Genomic DNA, 18,974 nt, shown 5'->3' on the forward strand with positions numbered 1-18,974 from the left:
TCTACTCGACGTCGGACTTCTTCCTGTCGTCGGACTTCTGCTCGTCAGCGGACTCCTACTCGTTGCCGGACTTTTGCTCGTCGATGAACTTTCTTCGGTCTTCTACCCGACGTTGAACTTCTACCCGACGTCGGACTTCTTTCTGTCGTCGGACTTCTGCTCGTCAACGGACTACTACTAGTCATCGGCTTCTCGCTCGACTGTTACTTGCAACGCACACTCGAACTCTCTCCTTTTGCTCCACACTCGATCGTTTACTGCTAATGGGCTTCAACTCGATCGTCCATCGCCAGTAAAGTTCCGCTCAAATGGCATTAAAAATCTCGTAACTCCTACGCGCAAGGAGGGGCGCTAATTCGAGCAGGGGAAATTTCCCGCTCGTAAATAGCGAAAGCCTCAACCGCTAGAGAGCCAGAGGGAGAAAGAAAGAGAAGTTGCAAATTTTCTAAAGGCATAAGGGGCCTATTTATAGGTTTTGAAGAGAATGAGGGGGAGTTACTATCATTTTCGAAATCCCCAATTTTTTAAAATTTTTTCCGGATTTTTCGGAATTTTTAGGAATTTTTTCGATCCAAAAATAACAAGAAAAGTTTTTCTCGCATGTGGGACCCGCTTAAGTCGGTGGCTGTGAACCGCCGCCCATAAGACTCGCCCATGCAAAGCCTTGTCACATGGATCACGCAAAAAAAAAAAAAAAAGCCCATCTCACGGATCGCACCTAAAAAAAATAATAAAAGAAAAGTTGAAACCGCACGCTGCTGACTGCGAGGTTAGCAACCAGCCGTGCCTGTTGGCGCCGGCACGCGCTGGCCGGCGCCGCTGGCGGCTAGCGGCGGCCGGCCGGCCGGCCGGCCGGTTCGGCCGCCTACGAGTGTCTGGGCCCGATTTTCGGCCCGGACGGTCCGATTTTGACATTTTTGGGGTCCCCAGACACGTTTTTCGACGTTTTTGACTCGATTTCGACACTTTCGGAACTCAACGGGGCCTCTACAATCAAGTTTAGCAAATGTTCAACTTTATGGAACACAATTTTTTGCGATTTGGCCAATGTAAAAGTTTGGAACAAGTATTTTCTGGACTTTCTAGAGCTTCGACGTCCGAAAATTAGGGGGGCAACTGATACGGCATCACAAAATTATCTTGATCGGGCATAAATCTCGAGGCAAAAGCTAGTTGGAAACTTTCAAAAATTAATTTTGGGAGCCCCCGAACTCGCATTTCAGCTAGCTTACAGTCAAACTGAGCGTCTCGGAAATACGAACCCAACAACACCAAGATCAACCCAATCCGAGCCCAAATGAGTCTAAATCAAGGGCTCAAAGCGCTATTGTAAGGTTCAAACTGCAATTTGACGTTACCAAACGGTCTCTGATTTTGAATGAGTTTATACTCGAATCGAACGGCTCGACAAGTCGATATAACGAGGCCCAGATCCGCCGAATTCCGACATCACTAAGGCCTTCAAATGCCCAACGAACGGTGCATGATCAATAGATTCGATATCGACCGTCCATTCAAACCACTCCTAATTCCCCTTGATCTCACGCCTATTTACGGGCTATGCACTCCAGAAAAACTATAAATAGAGCCCTCATTCTACACAAAGAGGAGGAAGTGAAGAGAGAGAAGAAGAAGAGGAGAAAGGGGAAAAGGAGATTCCTCACCTCCTCGACCACCACCGGAGCTCTTCCTGCCGCTTGAAGTCGCCGAAACTCTGCCGGATATTCGGGAGAATGCCAGAATTCTGCCAAACTTTCATGGGATGCTGAAATTCTTCCCAATTTACAAGAGAATTCCCTCATGACGCCGAAACTCCGCCCAAGTGAAGCCGGAGTTCTCTTCTTCCACCAAAGACGTCGGACTTCTACCCGACGTTGGACCTTCACTCTTCGCCAAGTTTCTACCCGACGCCGGACTTCTACCGGTTATCGAACTTCGCTGGACGTCTATGCGAAGATGCATTTCTTTCCACTGCTGGACTTCTACCTAACGCTGTCCTTCTGATCTTCGTCGTCAGACTACAGTCCTTCAGTCCTCCGTCGCCAGCCGACTACAGTCCTCCTGACTACAGTCTTTCCAACATCCGTCGCCCGTTGAATACGGTCCTTATGTCGCCCGCCGACTACAGTCTTTCCGACCTCCGTCGCCCACCGACTACGGTCCTCCTGACTTACGTCGCCCGCCGACTACAGTCCTCTGTAGCCAGCTGACTACGGTCCTCCTGACCTACGTCGCCCGCCGACTGAAGTCCTTCCAACAAAGCGAATACGTCGATAGTAGCTCTTTGTATTTACATCATGTTATGTACTCCATAAGATGTATATCAAGCTAAGGCCTTCTCCCAATGGAGGGCCTCATTTGTACTCGACTGCAAATACTAGTGGATTCGTGATTTTTCCCCCTTTTACAGGAGTTTTCCATGAAAAAATCTTGGTGTCTTATAAATGCTAGACCCTCTCTCCTTTTCTGATTGCGTGCCGGATTTTCGTATAATGCTAAGACGTTAAATATGATATTTCTCTACCGCCGCAAATACTCCAGGACGCAACAGTTATTATTTTCTATCTATCTATGCGACTTATTTTTTATGTTTCTATGAAAAAGTGCTAATTAAAAAGAAATAATAGTATTATCACACTAAATTTTAGCTCAGTTAATAATTTAATTGGGTTCACAAAGTTTAAACACCTCATCATCGAATCGATATGGCTCAACTAATACATATGCATTTATTAGAAATTCTAATTTAGATTAAACAAAAAACATAACAAATAAAGATAACTATGTTGCCATTTGGTTTAGTTTGATTCTATGTATGATTTGCTCTCTTGGGTTCTATCTATTAATTAATTTGATTTACTTAATTTAAAAAATATGTCAATCAGTTTATTCGAACCAAACTCAACGGGCACTAGGTGGTATTGTGTGATTGATTCACTTAATCGACCGCCCACATTAACTTTAGCTATTTTAGTTAAGAAATTGAAGACTGAGACCAGCAGCCCATTTGATAGCCCAACAGATCGGCAGCGCCCGAGCGTTCGCAGCTTATCTACGCCTATATATAAATTTGGTAGCAGGAGGCAAATGCATAGAAATTCCCCCGTCCCCTTCCAGCATCAGCCACAAAGGAAATTAATTTATATATTCGCCGACCCTCAAATTTCCCATCTGGAACCACCACTTCCACCGCCTGACACTGCCCGACTCCAATTCCCTTTAAATTAACCTGCATGCCACTATTGCCGCCGACAAATTCACAGGCGAAATGATCACCTTGAGAGACCTTTACTCCGTCCTCACAGCCGTAGTGCCACTCTACGTCGCAATGATCCTCGCTTACGGCTCTGTCCGGTGGTGGCGTATATTTTCGCCGGAGCAGTGCTCCGGCATCAACCGCTTTGTCGCCATCTTCGCAGTTCCACTCCTCTCCTTTCACTTCATCTCCACCAACGACCCCTACGCCATGAACTTCCGATTCGTCGCCGCCGATACTCTTCAAAAGGTGATCGTTCTCGCCGCACTCGCCGTTTGGGCTCGGCTCGCTAGTCGTGGCTGCCTCGATTGGTCCATCACCCTATTCTCCCTCTCTACGCTCCCCAACACACTGGTCATGGGAATTCCTCTCCTCATCGCTATGTATGGACCATACTCTGGATCACTCATGGTCCAGATTGTCGTTCTCCAGTGCATCATCTGGTATACCATCATGCTTTTCCTGTTCGAGTACCGCGCCGCTCGGATTCTTATTGCCGACCAGTTCCCTGACACTGCAGCATCGATTGTCTCGTTCCGGGTGGACTCAGACGTCACCTCTCTCGACGGCGGACGGGATTTGCTCCAGGCAGAAGCTGAGGTGGGAGGTGATGGCAAGATCCATGTAACTGTGAGAAAATCCACATCGTCTAGGCGATCCATCTCGCTGATGACGCCCCGGCCGTCGAATCTCACGGGTGCGGAGATCTATTCGCTCAGCTCGTCGAGGAATCCAACCCCAAGGGGATCCAACTTCAACCACTCTGATTTCTTCGCCATGTGCGGTGGAGCACCGCAACCGCCGCTCCGGCACTCAAATTTTGGCCCGGGAGATCTCTGCTCTATGCAATCATCCAGCGGACCGACTCCTCGGCAGTCCAACTTCGACGAACACCACCACCATCAACAGGGTGGCTCGCCCAAATTCGGGCATTACCCGGCGCCGAACCCTGAAATAGCAGCTGGATCCTCCGCCGTCTCGAAGAAATTGCCAGCTACGACAACTGCGCCAACACATCGCGCGGCGAACCACGACGCAAAGGAGCTTCACATGTTCGTGTGGAGCTCGAGCGCGTCTCCGATGTCGGAGGTTAGTGGACTCCCTGTGTTTGGCGGAGCGGACTTCACTGCCGCGGATGGCCGATCGGATCTCGGCGCGAAGGAGATTCGCATGATCGTTCCAGCCGATCTTCCATCCAACGACGGGAACAAAGGTACTTATTATTCCTCGCTTGTTTCCTAAGCGGACTTTTTAATCCGAACATTTAAGTTTAAACAAACCTTTTCCATCATTTAACAGTAAATGGAATCGTTACTGTTTACTAATCCCCCCTCCATTCGAAATGCTGCAGGAGCTGCGATTCCGGGAGACGACGAGTTCTGCTTCGGTGGCGGGAGGAGCCTAGAAGAAGGCGACGCGGGGAAGGGGGATGGGGGGCAGGACGGGCTGTCGAAGCTGGGATCGAACTCGACATTGGAGCTTCACCCAAAGGGTGTTGCCGGCGTCGGCCGAGGGAAGGAGTCGCGGATGCCGCCGGCGAGCGTGATGAGCCGTCTCATTCTCATCATGGTGTGGCGCAAGCTTATCCGCAACCCCAACACATACTCCAGCCTTATCGGCCTAATCTGGTCCCTCGTAGCCTTCCGGTCTACAACCTCTGCTCCGAAAATTCCTTTATGCTAATTCTATTTTAGTTAGCAGTTAATAATTATTATTATTCTTAATCTGCTATACAGGTGGGACGTCCACATGCCTAGAATTATTGAGAAGTCCATATCGATACTGTCCGACGCCGGACTTGGAATGGCCATGTTCAGCTTAGGTGTCTACTGCTTAATTCAATTAACTTTTGATTAGTAAATTTTGTAGGAGTGGGGGATAATCTGTTAAATGGTGGGCCCGGGAGGACCCCGTTCCTCGGAAAGCGGAGGCAAGTCTCCGGTGGTCCCCGGGGCTGCTTCCCGGTGGTCCCCACCCATCCGCAGAACCGAAACAAAATTTAAATGCATATCTGATATAAATACGTCTTCTGCTTAAATAAAGTTCCATCTTTTAATTTTATAACAGATATATATATATATATATATTAAATACTAAAATATAATACATTATTTTTTTGTGTTCATTTGGTTGCTAGTAAATAAAAAATTTGTTTAAAAATATTTATTTTATTTTCTAAGTATTTTGATTATTAAATTATAATTATTACTTTGAAGAGAATTAAAAAAATGAATTTAGCAAAAGTTATCATTTCTGAATTTTTTTTTTTGAATTTAAAGAAGATTTATTGTTTTTTAACTTTTAGTGTAGAATTGTAGAATAACCGTCATTTCAGGAAACGCTGATAACAAATTTTTTTATAACAATAAAAATATATTTTGTGTGACAAGATGTGGGACCCAGATTACTAATAAATGGTTGGCCGACGGTGGTTGCAGGTTTGTTTATGGCTCTTCAGCCGAAGATCATCGCGTGCGGAAATGCTGTGGCGGCCTTCGCGATGGCTGTCCGATTCCTCACGGGCCCAGCGGTGATGGCGGCCGCCTCTATCGCCGTCGGCCTCCGCGGCGATCTCCTCCGCGTTGCCATCGTCCAGGTACATGTGCATTCGATCCCTCATCTCTTTCATCATTAATACACGCACACAGCCGTACCTACGAGCGGACGGCTGACACGTGGCCCCTCTGCGTGCCAGTTGTGGCTTGCTGGTGGCCAGCCCACAGGCATGGAAACATGCTTGTCCTCTTTCGCTTCTAGCGTTTATTTCTGACCGTCGGTTTGTGATCAGGCGGCCCTACCGCAAGGCATCGTCCCATTCGTGTTCGCCAAGGAATACAACGTCCATCCAACTATCTTGAGCACAGCGTAAGTAATCAAGAAATTAAATCATAAAATGATAAATAATTTCTAATTAAGAATTCATCTTTGTTATTAACTTGAATTCGCAGGGTTATTTTTGGAATGCTGATTGCTCTGCCCATCACGCTGGTGTATTACATCATCCTTGGATTATGACGGCGGTGTTTTGCCGGGACGAAGAGGGGATGAAGATATGGAGTCTTCGATAGCGACGTGTAAACCTGCAACTCCTGAGCTATGGGGACGGTCCATCCCAGCAGGAGCTGTAAGAGATGTTTTTGAAGCGCTTAAAGGATTTGACAAGAAGCGGAGTAAGCTAGGGGTCCAGTGAGAGGGATAAGAACGACGCTTTAAACTTTTGTGCAATTTTTGCTTTCTTTTGGTATATTTTTCGACTTGTCATATACCTCGCATAAATGAACCTCTCGTTTGGCTTTGGTTGAAAGGAAGAACAAATCCTGAGTTTAATTTTTTCCCTTATAACTTCCAGGAAAAATATGTAGTAGATTGCTCTTTCCAACTTTTTAAACTGAAGTGTAAAATTCATCTCAGCCCACTCATCCTTTAATGCTAATCTTTATTTTGAATAAATTAAGTTCTAATAATACTAACAAAGGACGATTAAGATATCACATCTTGGTAATTTACTGTTAAAATTGTTAATTTTTTTATTTCATCATTAATATTTTGAAAATAAAAAAAAGTTATTGTGCTTTTAATTTTGATAATAGTCAGAGGCAAAATTTTGGGAAGGAGCTTGTTAGAAGTGAAATTTAGGAGAAGAAGCGTGATTGGAAAAGAATTTGAGAAGCGGCGTATACGCTCTTTTAATTAGCGCATTCAAAGAATGCGCTCAATGCATTGGCGCATTCTTAGAATGCACATTATAGCATGGCGCATTCTTTGAATGCGCGGTAGCGGTTAGCGCATTATGCGAACTTCCGTTGAATGCGCCCTTTCTTTCGGCGTATTTCTGCTATACCCGTTTTTATGGAATCAGTGCAATGGCAGGCGGAATCTTGCCTCAAATTTGATGCTTTTTTGATGGTTTATTGCTCTCGGAATCTGCAGTTTACAATGTGTACGTATTTTTTTTTCTTGGCATTAGGTGGCAGTTAAACCCGATTTTGTAAATGGAAGCCGAACACCCACCAATAGTTATATTTTTACGTTTGAGGTTGGGATTGATAATATTGTTGGGATAGAGTAATTTTATTATGTTTAAGAAATGTAAAATTAAAATACAATTATTAAAACCAAATTTTTTTGTAATGAATTAAAAAACTTGAGTATTATTTTTTAAAATAATTTGAAGTAAAAAATTGTGTTATTAAATTTTATTAAAATCTTTAAAAAAATTTGAAGTAAAAAATTAATTTTTTTTTTGAAAAATGCCAATTACAAAAATAAAATAATTTTTAGGAAAAGATAATTTAATTTATAATTAATATTTTTGAAAAAAATAAAATTTTAAATAATTTATTTTTGGATAAATAACATTACTCGAAATATATTATTTTCCATAAAATAAATAATTAGAGTAAATTAGGGTAATATTTATGTGAGCACATGAGAAAAAAAAAGTGTTAAATTATATAAATTAAAATTTCTTTAAAATAAAGTATAGTTAGAGTGAAATGTATAAAAATACTTAGCATCTTAAATTTGATAGTTGAAATAGACTATTTTTTAAACAACCATACCTTAGCATCTTGTCAAGAAACATGTTTCTTTACTTAGCAGACTTGATACCTCCCACCGTGTTTGTTAGTTATTTGTTAAAATTAGAGGTATGAAAAGAATGTATTTTATGTGAATTAGTAAACTTTTTATAAAAACTTGTTAGTGTGAGATATTTCAAATATAATCAATAAAAATAAAAGTAAATATGAAATAATTATAGATATGAAATCAAAGTATTGTATTTCTCATAAGTATCCTATTTAAATTTAAAATAATATTGTTATTATTGATTTTAGTTATTTATAAACTTGTGAATAATATTAAGATACATTATTAAAGTTATGTTAGTTGTGTGAAGTAGGTATTGAGAGATGAAAATAATAAGAATAAAATAAATATAAAGGAAAATCTATAAAAAATATTTAAAATTTAGAAGTAGGTTTAATTGATTTAGATATTTTTAAGTTATCATTGTTATATTTAATAATAATTAAAAAATGAGTAATGATGGCTGAAGTGCTATGAACCTGTAGAAGCCCAAAAACTAAAAATTTGGAATAAAAATAGTGCGAAAAGTAATCAACACAAGTTCATGTTAATACATACGATAATGATTGAAAGAAACATCAAGAAAATTAGTATTACATGTGGCTCAGTACTATGCGCATACGCGCTTGGAGTTGGGTTAAAGTTGGACAGCATAAGAATTTTTCTGTGAATTGCTTTTGGATGTATTGCCAATCTTTTATATTTTAGAACTCCTTTTTACCATCTATAATATTCAGCTCTTGATATTTTTCTGATAGAAATGCATCTTGATAAGTATGCCACCTTTTATAAAGAATACAATGTTGCACATCAGTTCTTGGATTCTCAACATTGACCACAACAGAACCATCTTTTTTTCATGTGATTTCACCAATTCTTGTCCTAAGAATATTTATGGGAGCAAAATGATCATTATGATCCCTAAACCTTTGTTATACATATTTCCATCCCACATCAGTAATTGTTTCTCCTTCCACATACATGGGGTAATGACTTTTAATAACTTCATGATACACATCCCATAAACTATCATCTTCATACAAAGACCATTCATGTAAACAACATCGAAAAATTTCATTTGATCTTGATTTGTCCTCCAAGTATTCATCCTTGGGATACGACATAAATTCTGTCAATCGAATAGTACAATCATAGATCAACTTCTTTCTTGAAATAATATGTAGGAAACCTCTTGATGGCGAGCGCTTTATTGATGAGGTCCTTGATGATGAAGACATTAAGTGCTGAATATTTAGCAAATGCAATATGAGTTATCATTATAAAAATAATAATACATAAAATTTAAAAAAATAATTTGAGAAGTAGAGTCACATTAATAAAACTAATTTGAAGTTGAGTAACAATTAGAAACAAAAATATTAAGCATCAACAATGATTGGCCGATTTTGCCCACCAATATATGTGGCTGTGAACTCATCGATCCCCGATATGCAGCTCTCCACCAAAAAATAATAGCAAGCGTGACATGCTATCCTAAATTAAAGATAGAGGAGGGTCAATTAACATAATGTCATATTTTTTTAAACATCTTCACTTATCATAGTGCACATAATGTACGTAATGAAAAGCGTTTTAACGCGTCAGAATACACTTTTTACCTCATTTCTGAAGAAATGAACATAATTAAATTTTTCGATTCGATTAATAAAATACGTTCACCTGATATTTCATAATTTATACTGGTTCATATATATGTTGGTCTTCATTATTTTCATTTGTTTGTCTTCATTATTTAGCCTAAAGTCCAACTTCTTGCTTAGACAAACAAATAACAAAAGTGTCTTAACTTTAATTCAGAAGATTGATCTCTTGCAGATATCAAATAATATCTCTCCTAAATATATCATGATTTCTTCTCGACACCTCTCTAGTCAGATTTTTTCTTATTACTTTTTCCTATTCTTTAATTTTTTTTTTTTGAAATTCAAATGAAATATCCAAATCCATATCTGCTATATAATTTTTTTTAAATAAAAAGTGCTCTACATGTATACTTTCCATAATTTCCTTTTTTTATTGTATATTCGAGTTTACATTTTTTTCAATAATGAATCATATACATTTTCTTAAAATTAATATTGCTTCAGTGGTTTTATATTTCACAAGCACAACAAAAGGTAAATTTTAATTTTCTAAGAATTATATAAATTAATATTTTTTTTAACATTTAATATTAAAATTTTAATTTTAAAAAATCAGTACTATTAACTAAGGTTATTGTGGGGCGGGTGGCAACATCTTTGGATTGGTGGGAACAACAATGGTTGTAGCTAATGGTGATAGTTGAATTTTAAAAGCATTCAAAATACTGAAAAGTTATTTTGAGTGTTTTTCAATCAACTTTATTTATTTCAAAAAATAAGAAACATTAAATTACTCACTAAACAATAATGTTTAAAAAATAAAAAAGGAAAAACAATCTAAACTTTAGGGTCTACATTATACTTGTGTTGTTTTTAAAATTATAAACATTAATTATTTGAAAAAAATTTATCTAATACATGTTAGTTGGAAGTCGAATTTATGTATGCAACATTTAAATTATCTTTTCTTCTCCTCTTCCTACCTTGTCGTGCGTCTTCCAAACTTAAAACTTTCCTTTAATTTCATCCCCTGGATGTAAATATTTCTCTCGCTCTCTCTGCCTTGAATGTAATGTCCAAAATGAATAGTATTTATAGATGGGGATTTGCACAGAAAATCAAAGTTACAACTAACAGCTATGCAAATCAGTTCATGGTTTCCTAAATCTCTTAAAAAAATGACCTGATTCTTTTCACTTATACATATCTCATAAAAAATACCAATAAAATCTGAATGAAAATGGAGACCTCTTGATATATCCACCAATCAAATTCTCTTTTTATTTTAGAAAAATTTTGGAATACTCTTCTGGAACATAAACTTTTTTGCTAAGGAATAATATTTATTGTTTTTTCCTCTCCAAAAATAATAAGGAAAAACATTTATTTAGAAGATCCTTAGCAGTCAAGCTTAGTTTCTTTTTTAAATTTGTGGAAAAATTTAAAAAGGGGGGAACTAACATTTTAGTTCTTCATTTCAAGTAATTATCATTAACGGATAAGTACACTGTATAAAATTAATTATACTTCAAATAATTCATCATATACTTTTAAATTAATATTTTTAATAGACTCTGGCAAGGCAGTCACATGTATTTGCAATATGATAAATAAGCTCTCCGGTCAAACATGAAATTATAAATAAATTCAAATAAAAATATGACGAAAAAATAAAATTACTGTTTCCAATATAAACTCTTCACTCAAACATTAACACCTTCAACTAATAAGACTAAACATCCTAAGAAATAAATAACAAACAAATTACAAAATTAAGCAAACATGAGTTCTTCATTGCAAATACATCAAGAAAAATTAATCATACATTTCACTTTTTGTCAGATCACATATAAATGCATTAAAAACTAAAAACAAAGAATATTCAACAAAAATTAAAAAACAAACTAAGGAAAAATGTAATTACCTCTCTTTCTCTCTGAAGCTAAGGAAGTGCGAGCTGAGAGCTGATGCATTTTCCCTCTTCACCACAGCCCCGTTTTTATAGGCAGTCTACATAACTCACAACGCCATTTGCTTAACTCCCAACGCCATCTCATTAAAGCCCTATCATTACCTCACTGCACTGAATGCCACCCATCCAGCGCAAATTGGCCGCAATTATCGGATATGGTCGGTGATAACAACAAAGCAGATAATCATCCACAGCTGGAACACGTCAGCAACCAGGAAATGCGCCTAACTAAAAGCAAATTCTTAAGAATGCTCTTATCATTTAAGCGCATTCTTAAGAATGCGCTCTATTGCTCAGCGTATTCTTTAAATGCGCGTTTAATTTAAGCGCATTCTACAATACACCGTACTTTATAGCGTAATTGCTTCTTTTTAAATTTATTCCGAATTAAGCTTCTTCCCCTAATAACGCAACGAACCGTGCTTCTTCCTAAAATTTTGCCTAGTTAGATATTTTTTACTTTGTTCATAAGAAAATATAGAAAAACTCACATTCAATGTATATGATAAGTATAAGTACAGTTATTAAACTAATAAAATTACCATTCAACACATGATTCAAGAAATTAATATATTCAGTTTAAATATAAGAGATATTTTCACTCATTCAACTAAGATTTTATATATATTTAAATGTCTAAAACGTGCCTAAAAAATGAATAGGTAAATTCATTCAAAAGACTGCAAATTTAATGGAAGTGAAATAAACTTTATAAATTTATTATGCTCTTTAAAATTTTAATTGTATTATCATAAATGGGAGTTATTTGGTGTTAGTTTTTAAAATATGCAAAAAAAAGTAAATGTTCTTTTTTTTTTTAATGATATGCATTAAATTGCCTCACCAAAAAAAATCAACATTTGCTTTTATGTACATAATTTATAGGAATGCAGTAAATCATAAAGAAACACCATTATTATAAAGGACAGATGAATTCCGATCACCGACAAGGCCTAGCAAATCACATGGCTTCATGCATTCCAGTCATCCATCTATAACCGGCAAAATAAATTTCAGCTAAACACGTGTACAGACAAATCCTCATAAATGTACACAAGTATCTCCAAGTAATAAAGTGACAAGGAGAATAATAGATGTTGCATTAAATACTCTGTAGCTTTCTCGGTTTTCCTTTTCTGCTCCTTTATGGTATCAAAACAGGAAAATTCCAGTAGCAGGTAAATCTCTGAAAACTTCCCATGGCTCAATATTCTTCATCTCAAATCGACAATCCGCCTTCAGATCCATCAGCAGAAACCTGCACAATTCCTATATCCCTGAAAATTTTCATTTCAAATATTAAAACCATAGTCCCCACCCAATTATCCAATGTTACTCCATATGGAGATCTCAGGTTACCAAGTTACTTAGGTCTAATGGATTTGTTGCATTCGTTGATCCCACAATTCATCCACAACCCTGCCTCCAGTAAACATCAGATGGTACAACCATCAGAAGTCCAAAATACACAGAATGGGTTCTCATAGATTAGAACCTAGTTGCAACTCTTTTCTCCACCATAACCCCAGATCGATATCCTCACATATGTTCTTCACCTAGACTCCTCTTCAGCTATTTGGACAACGGTTGAACGATAGCTACAATCCTCCAAAAAGTATAGAGTTATTCAACTCAAAAATGAATTAAACAATCTATCCAAGAAGCAACACACAATGGATGAATATCTCAATGAAATCAAGACCCTGATAGCCAACACAAGTCATCATGCTGCAGCCATCTGGCATAACAGACATGGACATTCCCACACCCGTACGATGCCAACCATCTCCAACACCATCAAATAGCTCAACATACCTACCTTACCTATTTTATGTTCAACTTGAAAGGTTTCTAAAGGACACAAACTCACATTTTCTAGTTCTATTTCCCATTCTAAAATGCCGTTATAACTTATTCATTCGGATGTATGGGGTCTCTCCCCAATCACTTTTCATCAAAGCTTTTGTTACTATGTTACTTTTATAGATGTATTTTCACGTTTTACATGGATTTTGCCAATGCAATGAAAAACATAAGTCCCCTCCATTTTTATTACATTAAAAAATATTATAGAAAAACAAATTTCCCACCACATCAAACAATTGTGATCATATGGAGCCATAGAATATGTTAATAGAACACTAAAACCTTACATATAAAAATACGGCATTATACATCAGATTTAATGCCCTTACACTCCCAAAAAAAATTACATTACAGAATGTAAACACTGCCACACTATTAAAACCACAAGGACCCTATTAAATACAACCTCTATACCATACTCATATTGGCTAGATGCATTCATATAATTGCCTCTTTACCCATCTCATACAAACCAACACAAAACCACAGTACATCTCCTATACAACAAAACCCAAGATTATTCCATCATAAGAACTTTCAGATGTGCTTGCTTCCCATGAATTCCTCCCAACAATAGACACAAATTACCTCCCATAGCCCCCTCATATATATTTTTGGCATACTCAAGTTCCCACAAAGTTCACAAATGCCTCAACCCAACTACTAAACACATAACCATCTCCAGACATGTAACCTTTCATGAGATTACATTCCCATATGCACAACCCACAACAAAACCACCACCCAATACAACCCCACCATCCAACCCACTGTTTCTCACACCCACAACCCAAACCAATACTATCCCCACAATATATATTCCTTCACCCCTCATATTACACCCCTTGTCTCACAACACACCATAATAACTCCATTAAACACCCACCCCTTAACATCATCTTCCTCCACTCACCACCCAACAACTACAACACTACCCAATCCCATATAAAACTTACCACTCATGGCCACCTCCACCCATCCCATGGTCACAAGACTAAAAATATGCTCCCTCTAACAAAAAGAAATCCTCAACCTACCTCACCAACATTCCCAAATCCACCCTTCTCAACCTCCAGACCCAACCACATATACTGAGGCATCCAAACATCACCATTCGAGGCAAGTAATGACAACTGAGTTTCTTGTATTATAGTAGCATGCAACTTGGACTCTAGTCCCACCCCACATAATACATCCATACCTGGTTGCAAGTGGGCATACAAAACCAAACTCCATTCTAATTAATCCATAGCTAGATACAAAGCACGATTCATAGCTTAGGGGCATAAGAAAGAATATGGAATTAATTTCTAGTGGTGGTCCTTGGTATGTAGCGGGACACATTATAGGGATTGATACATGAGCACCACAATTTTCTCAAGAATCCTTAAAAGGTTTAACATCACCTATTTGGATTCATTTGCCATTACATTGTTGGGATGAAACTAATCTAGCTAAGATTGCTTCAAAGGTGGGGTATCCTATGTTATTTGATGGCAATATGTTTAGATGGGGAAGAAGGGAGTTTTCGAGGATTTGTGTCCGTATAAATTTTGATGCTAAATTACCTCATTGTGTATGGATTGAGGGATACAAATGAACTTTTTTTTCAAAAGTGGACTATGAGAAGATTTCTTGGTTGTGCTTCTCTTGTGGGAAGATTGGTCACAAATCATATTTATTTATGGATAATTGAAATAAAAAAAGTAAGGCTTGGATTCAGTAATCCTGTAGAGGATATTCATAGAAAAAGCAAGGTAGATGAAGCTTCTTTATCACATAATGATGAATATGGTCCTTGGATGCATGTGAAGTTCAAAAAATATGGAATTTAATAAGAAGTTTGTTAACAAGTTTCCTAAGAATACTACATAAAATTTAGATAATAAATCTATTTATGTTCTAGTTGGAGATATTCATGCAGAGCCTTCTGCAATGTTACGATTTCCAAAATATGCCATGATCAATTTTTTCAAGGTTTTCTAAAACACTATTTTTGAAACCCGCTCTGATACCAATTCAAATTACTAGATGCGCCAAGAGGGGGGTGAATTAGATGATTAAGAACTTCTTTAATGAAAAGAAATATCTTTTTATGACTTTATGCGGAAGCGAATTTCATTCATAATAAAAAGATATATAATCAATTTCATCCACGCAATTAATCATAATAAAAATAAATGTAGAAATAAAGTGTAGAAAAAATAATGGAAAGAACACACCAATTTATAGTGGTTCGGTCAAACCATGACCTACGTCCACTCCCCGGAGGCACCCTCCGATTATTATACTAAACCTTTAGTGATTCTCCTTTAGCCCCCACAGCTAGGCGGAGAAGCCCTTACACAATCACTTCCACCTTCCCTGGTGCGGCAGAGGAGCCGGGTCCTTTGACACCAACGAGATCTTCTTCTTCCCAAAAATTCCTTCAAGATGAACCTTGAATCCGATGGTACTGAGGTGTAAGTTCGCCGGAGCAACCGTGTGAAATCTCCTTCACACTCCCTTGAAACCACCTTCAAGGTTCTTCTCCCTCTCTCAAACTCCACCCTTTCCTCTCTCCCTTTCAAGTCCTCTCTTCAAGTTTTCTCTAGAAAAATGAAGCTACAATGGCTACCAAAAGACTCTTACAAAGTCTTATGAGAGTACTTAAATAGAGGGCGCAAAAAACCCTAAAAATACTCAATTCAACCGTGAAATATCAAACCGTACGATCGCAAGATCGTCCAATACGATGTGTAGAAATTGACCTGTTAGTACTGTAGATGTCTAGTTAGTACTGTACGAACAGTTCAGTTGAAGTTCGTACTGTACGATATCCTGTACGAAAGTGCTGTACGAACAGTTCAATAAACGGGCAGTTTGCCAAAATTGTCTCTGTTGATCGTATAGTACGATACAGTTCGTACAGTACGATCAACACATCAAAATTAAGCCGTTTTGATTGAATAATCATAGGATTAAATCAGGCAACATTTTAAACGTCGTACAGTACGATTATGATCGTACAGTACGATTATAACAACTTTTCAAATTCAAATCTTTGCCTAATTTAATGGACGGCGGGCTTTCTAATTATAACAGATCGTATAGTATGATGTGGTGATCGTACAGTACGATTAGTTATATTCAAAATTAATTTTTTTAGAAAAAAAAATATTTTAAATTATTTCTGTTACATCAGATCGTACAGCACAAAATAAATTCGTACAGTACGATGAACAGAAAAGTTAAAATATTTATAAGCATTTTTTGCTCCCTCTGTGTGTGTGCATGATCAACAAACTAACATACATCATTATAAGACTTGACTCAATAAATGGAAATTACAGACTCATTTAATACGACCAATTCTACGCAATCTTGAGCCTTGAATCTTCAAAGAACGGTGCATGATGTACCTGAAATATTAGTTGACATAGAAACAAATATGCACTACAAATACCAGGAGAAATAAAAGATTAATAAATATTATTTGTTATCATCAAAATCTTAAACTCGGAAGCCTGAGTTGCAACATATTGGTGGGATAGATGCAGTTATATCAGATGGCTCAGGCAATGATTTGAAGGATGTGAGACTAGGTGTTGAAGTGGAATTGGAGGGGAAGGAGTTGATCTCAACTTTTGAAGTATTAGATGTAACATCTAATTGCTTGCCTGATATGGTGAAGAATGATATTGAAATTGATAAATCACAGTTTGATGAAAGCTGCAGAGTAACCTTCAATCCAAATGTTGATTTCATAAATGATTCTAAAAATCTAACTGAAAATAATAGCTCTTTGGTAGTAAATTCTTCAAGTGTTAAAATTAAACGCTTGAAGGAACTTAAATCTTTGGGACCTGTTGAACTTTTGTCTAGGAAATGGAAGGGTGAATGAAGATGGGTAAGAGTGGCAGGGATAAATCCCTGGTGCTTAATTAAATGTCTTCGTTTATGTTTTGGAATTGTAGAGGAGCCAAGAAGAAGCAGGCTTCTCTTTATCTCAGTGAAATTTTTAAAGATAATTGGGTGTTTTTATTGGTTTGTTTGAAACTAGATTGGCTTCAATTGAGCGGAGGGATATTAATAGAATCATTGGGGAGGATTGGGATTTTTTTAATGAACCTGCTATGGGGACATCAGGTGGGATTCTTATTCTTTAGAATAGAGTGGAGGTTTCTTTTGTAAGTTATTGAGAGCTAATGGCAATGTGTGTTGGGGTTGGTTAAGTTTCCTAATGGGATGTTCTGGAATGTGTCTATTGTGTATGGTAATAAAGATGTGTTTCTGAGAAGGGAGTTATGGGATAGAATTGAAAAGTTCTCTGATCTAATATTCCTTCCATTATTGGTGGGGATTTTATTTGTTTGTTATCCAAAGAAGGCAAGCGAGGAGGAAAGAGATTTGTTTTCTCTCAAGGTCCTTAGGAGATGAGGGCTTTTTTGGCTAATAATGACTTGACTTTCATGATGTAGGTGTAAGTGGTCCAAGATTTACTTGGTGTAACAACAAAGAAGGAACATCAAGAATTTGGGAAAGATTGGATATATGTTTGATTAATTCGGCTACCATTCAAAGTGTTCCACTTGCTCGGGTTAAGCATCTTGCAAGAGTTGCCTCAGATCATTGTCCTATTATTTTCAAGATCGATAAATGTCCTTGTACTCAAATGAAGTTTTTTCAGTTTGAAGATGTATGGAAATCATTTCCTGTTGCTTGGAATGTGGTCTTTAAAGCATGGAAGAAACTAGATTTTGGTGATGATGCAGATATTATGAATAGCAAAAATGAAGAGATCATTAAAGGCTTAGTATTTCTAGAATAAGAACAAATTGAAGAGCCCAAATGAACTCAAAATGGAGTTGAAGAAGGAGATTTTGTGTCTTCAACTAAAGGAAAGTGATGTGGGTCTTTCATTGGAAGATTTAAATCTGCTTAGAAGGAAGGTAAATGAATTGAATGTGATGTTGAATTGGATAGGAACTTGTTGGAATCAACGAGCTACGGTGAGGTGGATGGATGAAATGAACACTAACTCCAAATTTTTTTATTACTATGCCTCAACTAAGAAGAATGGTAATTATATGAGGCAAATCAAAAATGAGAATAAGCAATTAGTTGAAGATCAAGAGGAGATTGAAACTATGTTCTTTGAAAACTTTAAGAAGAAGTGGAAATCCAAAGAATGTGATCTATCGGGTTGGTCTATTCCTCTTCTAAAGCAGTGAATTGTCTTAGAAGAAGGTAATAATCTAGATGCGAAATTTACATTCACTGAATTTTTTGAAGCTGTGTAGCAATTGGCTAATAACAAGTCTCCCGGGATTGATGGTATGATAGAATCCTTTTTTAAATTTTATTGGAAAATTATTAGAAATTATTCCTGGAGAGGAATTGACAATATTTTTTTCAAATCGGGTATTATGCATCCAAGTTCGAAGGATATCCTTATAGTGTTAATTCGTAAAGTTAAAAAAACCCATGGAACCTTCTCAGCTTGGACAAATTTATTTGTGTGAAACTATTTATAAGATTGCGGAAAGAATGTTGATGAATAGATTGAAATGGTGTCTTCCTCTAATCATTATTGAAGATCAGGCTACTTTTATCCTAGGAAGATCGATGTCGAACCAATGTTTATTAGCTCAGGAAATCTTTCATAAATTCATATTTTCTACATCCAAGAAGGGTCTTATGGTAG

General features: G+C 37.3%; 1 protein-coding gene across 1 annotated transcript; it reads left to right on the plus strand.

Annotated features, from left to right (window-relative positions):
- Nucleotides 1-2,889: 2,889 nt before the first annotated feature.
- LOC110110850 (auxin efflux carrier component 4) lies at nt 2,890-6,595 on the plus strand. Its single transcript, XM_020842489.2, has 6 exons — nt 2,890-4,469; nt 4,608-4,902; nt 4,993-5,078; nt 5,695-5,852; nt 6,045-6,121; nt 6,205-6,595. Exons 1-6 carry the CDS (start codon nt 3,269-3,271, stop codon nt 6,269-6,271), a joined length of 1,884 nt encoding a protein of 627 aa, XP_020698148.1. The 5' UTR covers nt 2,890-3,268; the 3' UTR covers nt 6,272-6,595.
- Nucleotides 6,596-18,974: the final 12,379 nt, after the last annotated feature.

Source organism: Dendrobium catenatum, unplaced genomic scaffold (assembly GCF_001605985.2).
Source record: "Dendrobium catenatum unplaced genomic scaffold, ASM160598v2 original_scaffold_96692, whole genome shotgun sequence".
Lineage (NCBI taxonomy): Eukaryota > Viridiplantae > Streptophyta > Magnoliopsida > Asparagales > Orchidaceae > Dendrobium > Dendrobium catenatum.

Excerpts from the sequence above, each read along its gene's own strand:
- LOC110110850 (XM_020842489.2), top strand. The coding sequence starts at position 3,269 with ATGATCACCTTGAGAGACCTTTACTCCGTCCTCACAGCCGTAGTGCCA. Across the intron at positions 4,903-4,992 it reads TGGTCCCTCGTAGCCTTCCG|GTGGGACGTCCACATGCCTA; the intron begins GTCTACAACCTC and ends TCTGCTATACAG. Across the intron at positions 5,853-6,044 it reads TCCGCGTTGCCATCGTCCAG|GCGGCCCTACCGCAAGGCAT; the intron begins GTACATGTGCAT and ends GTTTGTGATCAG.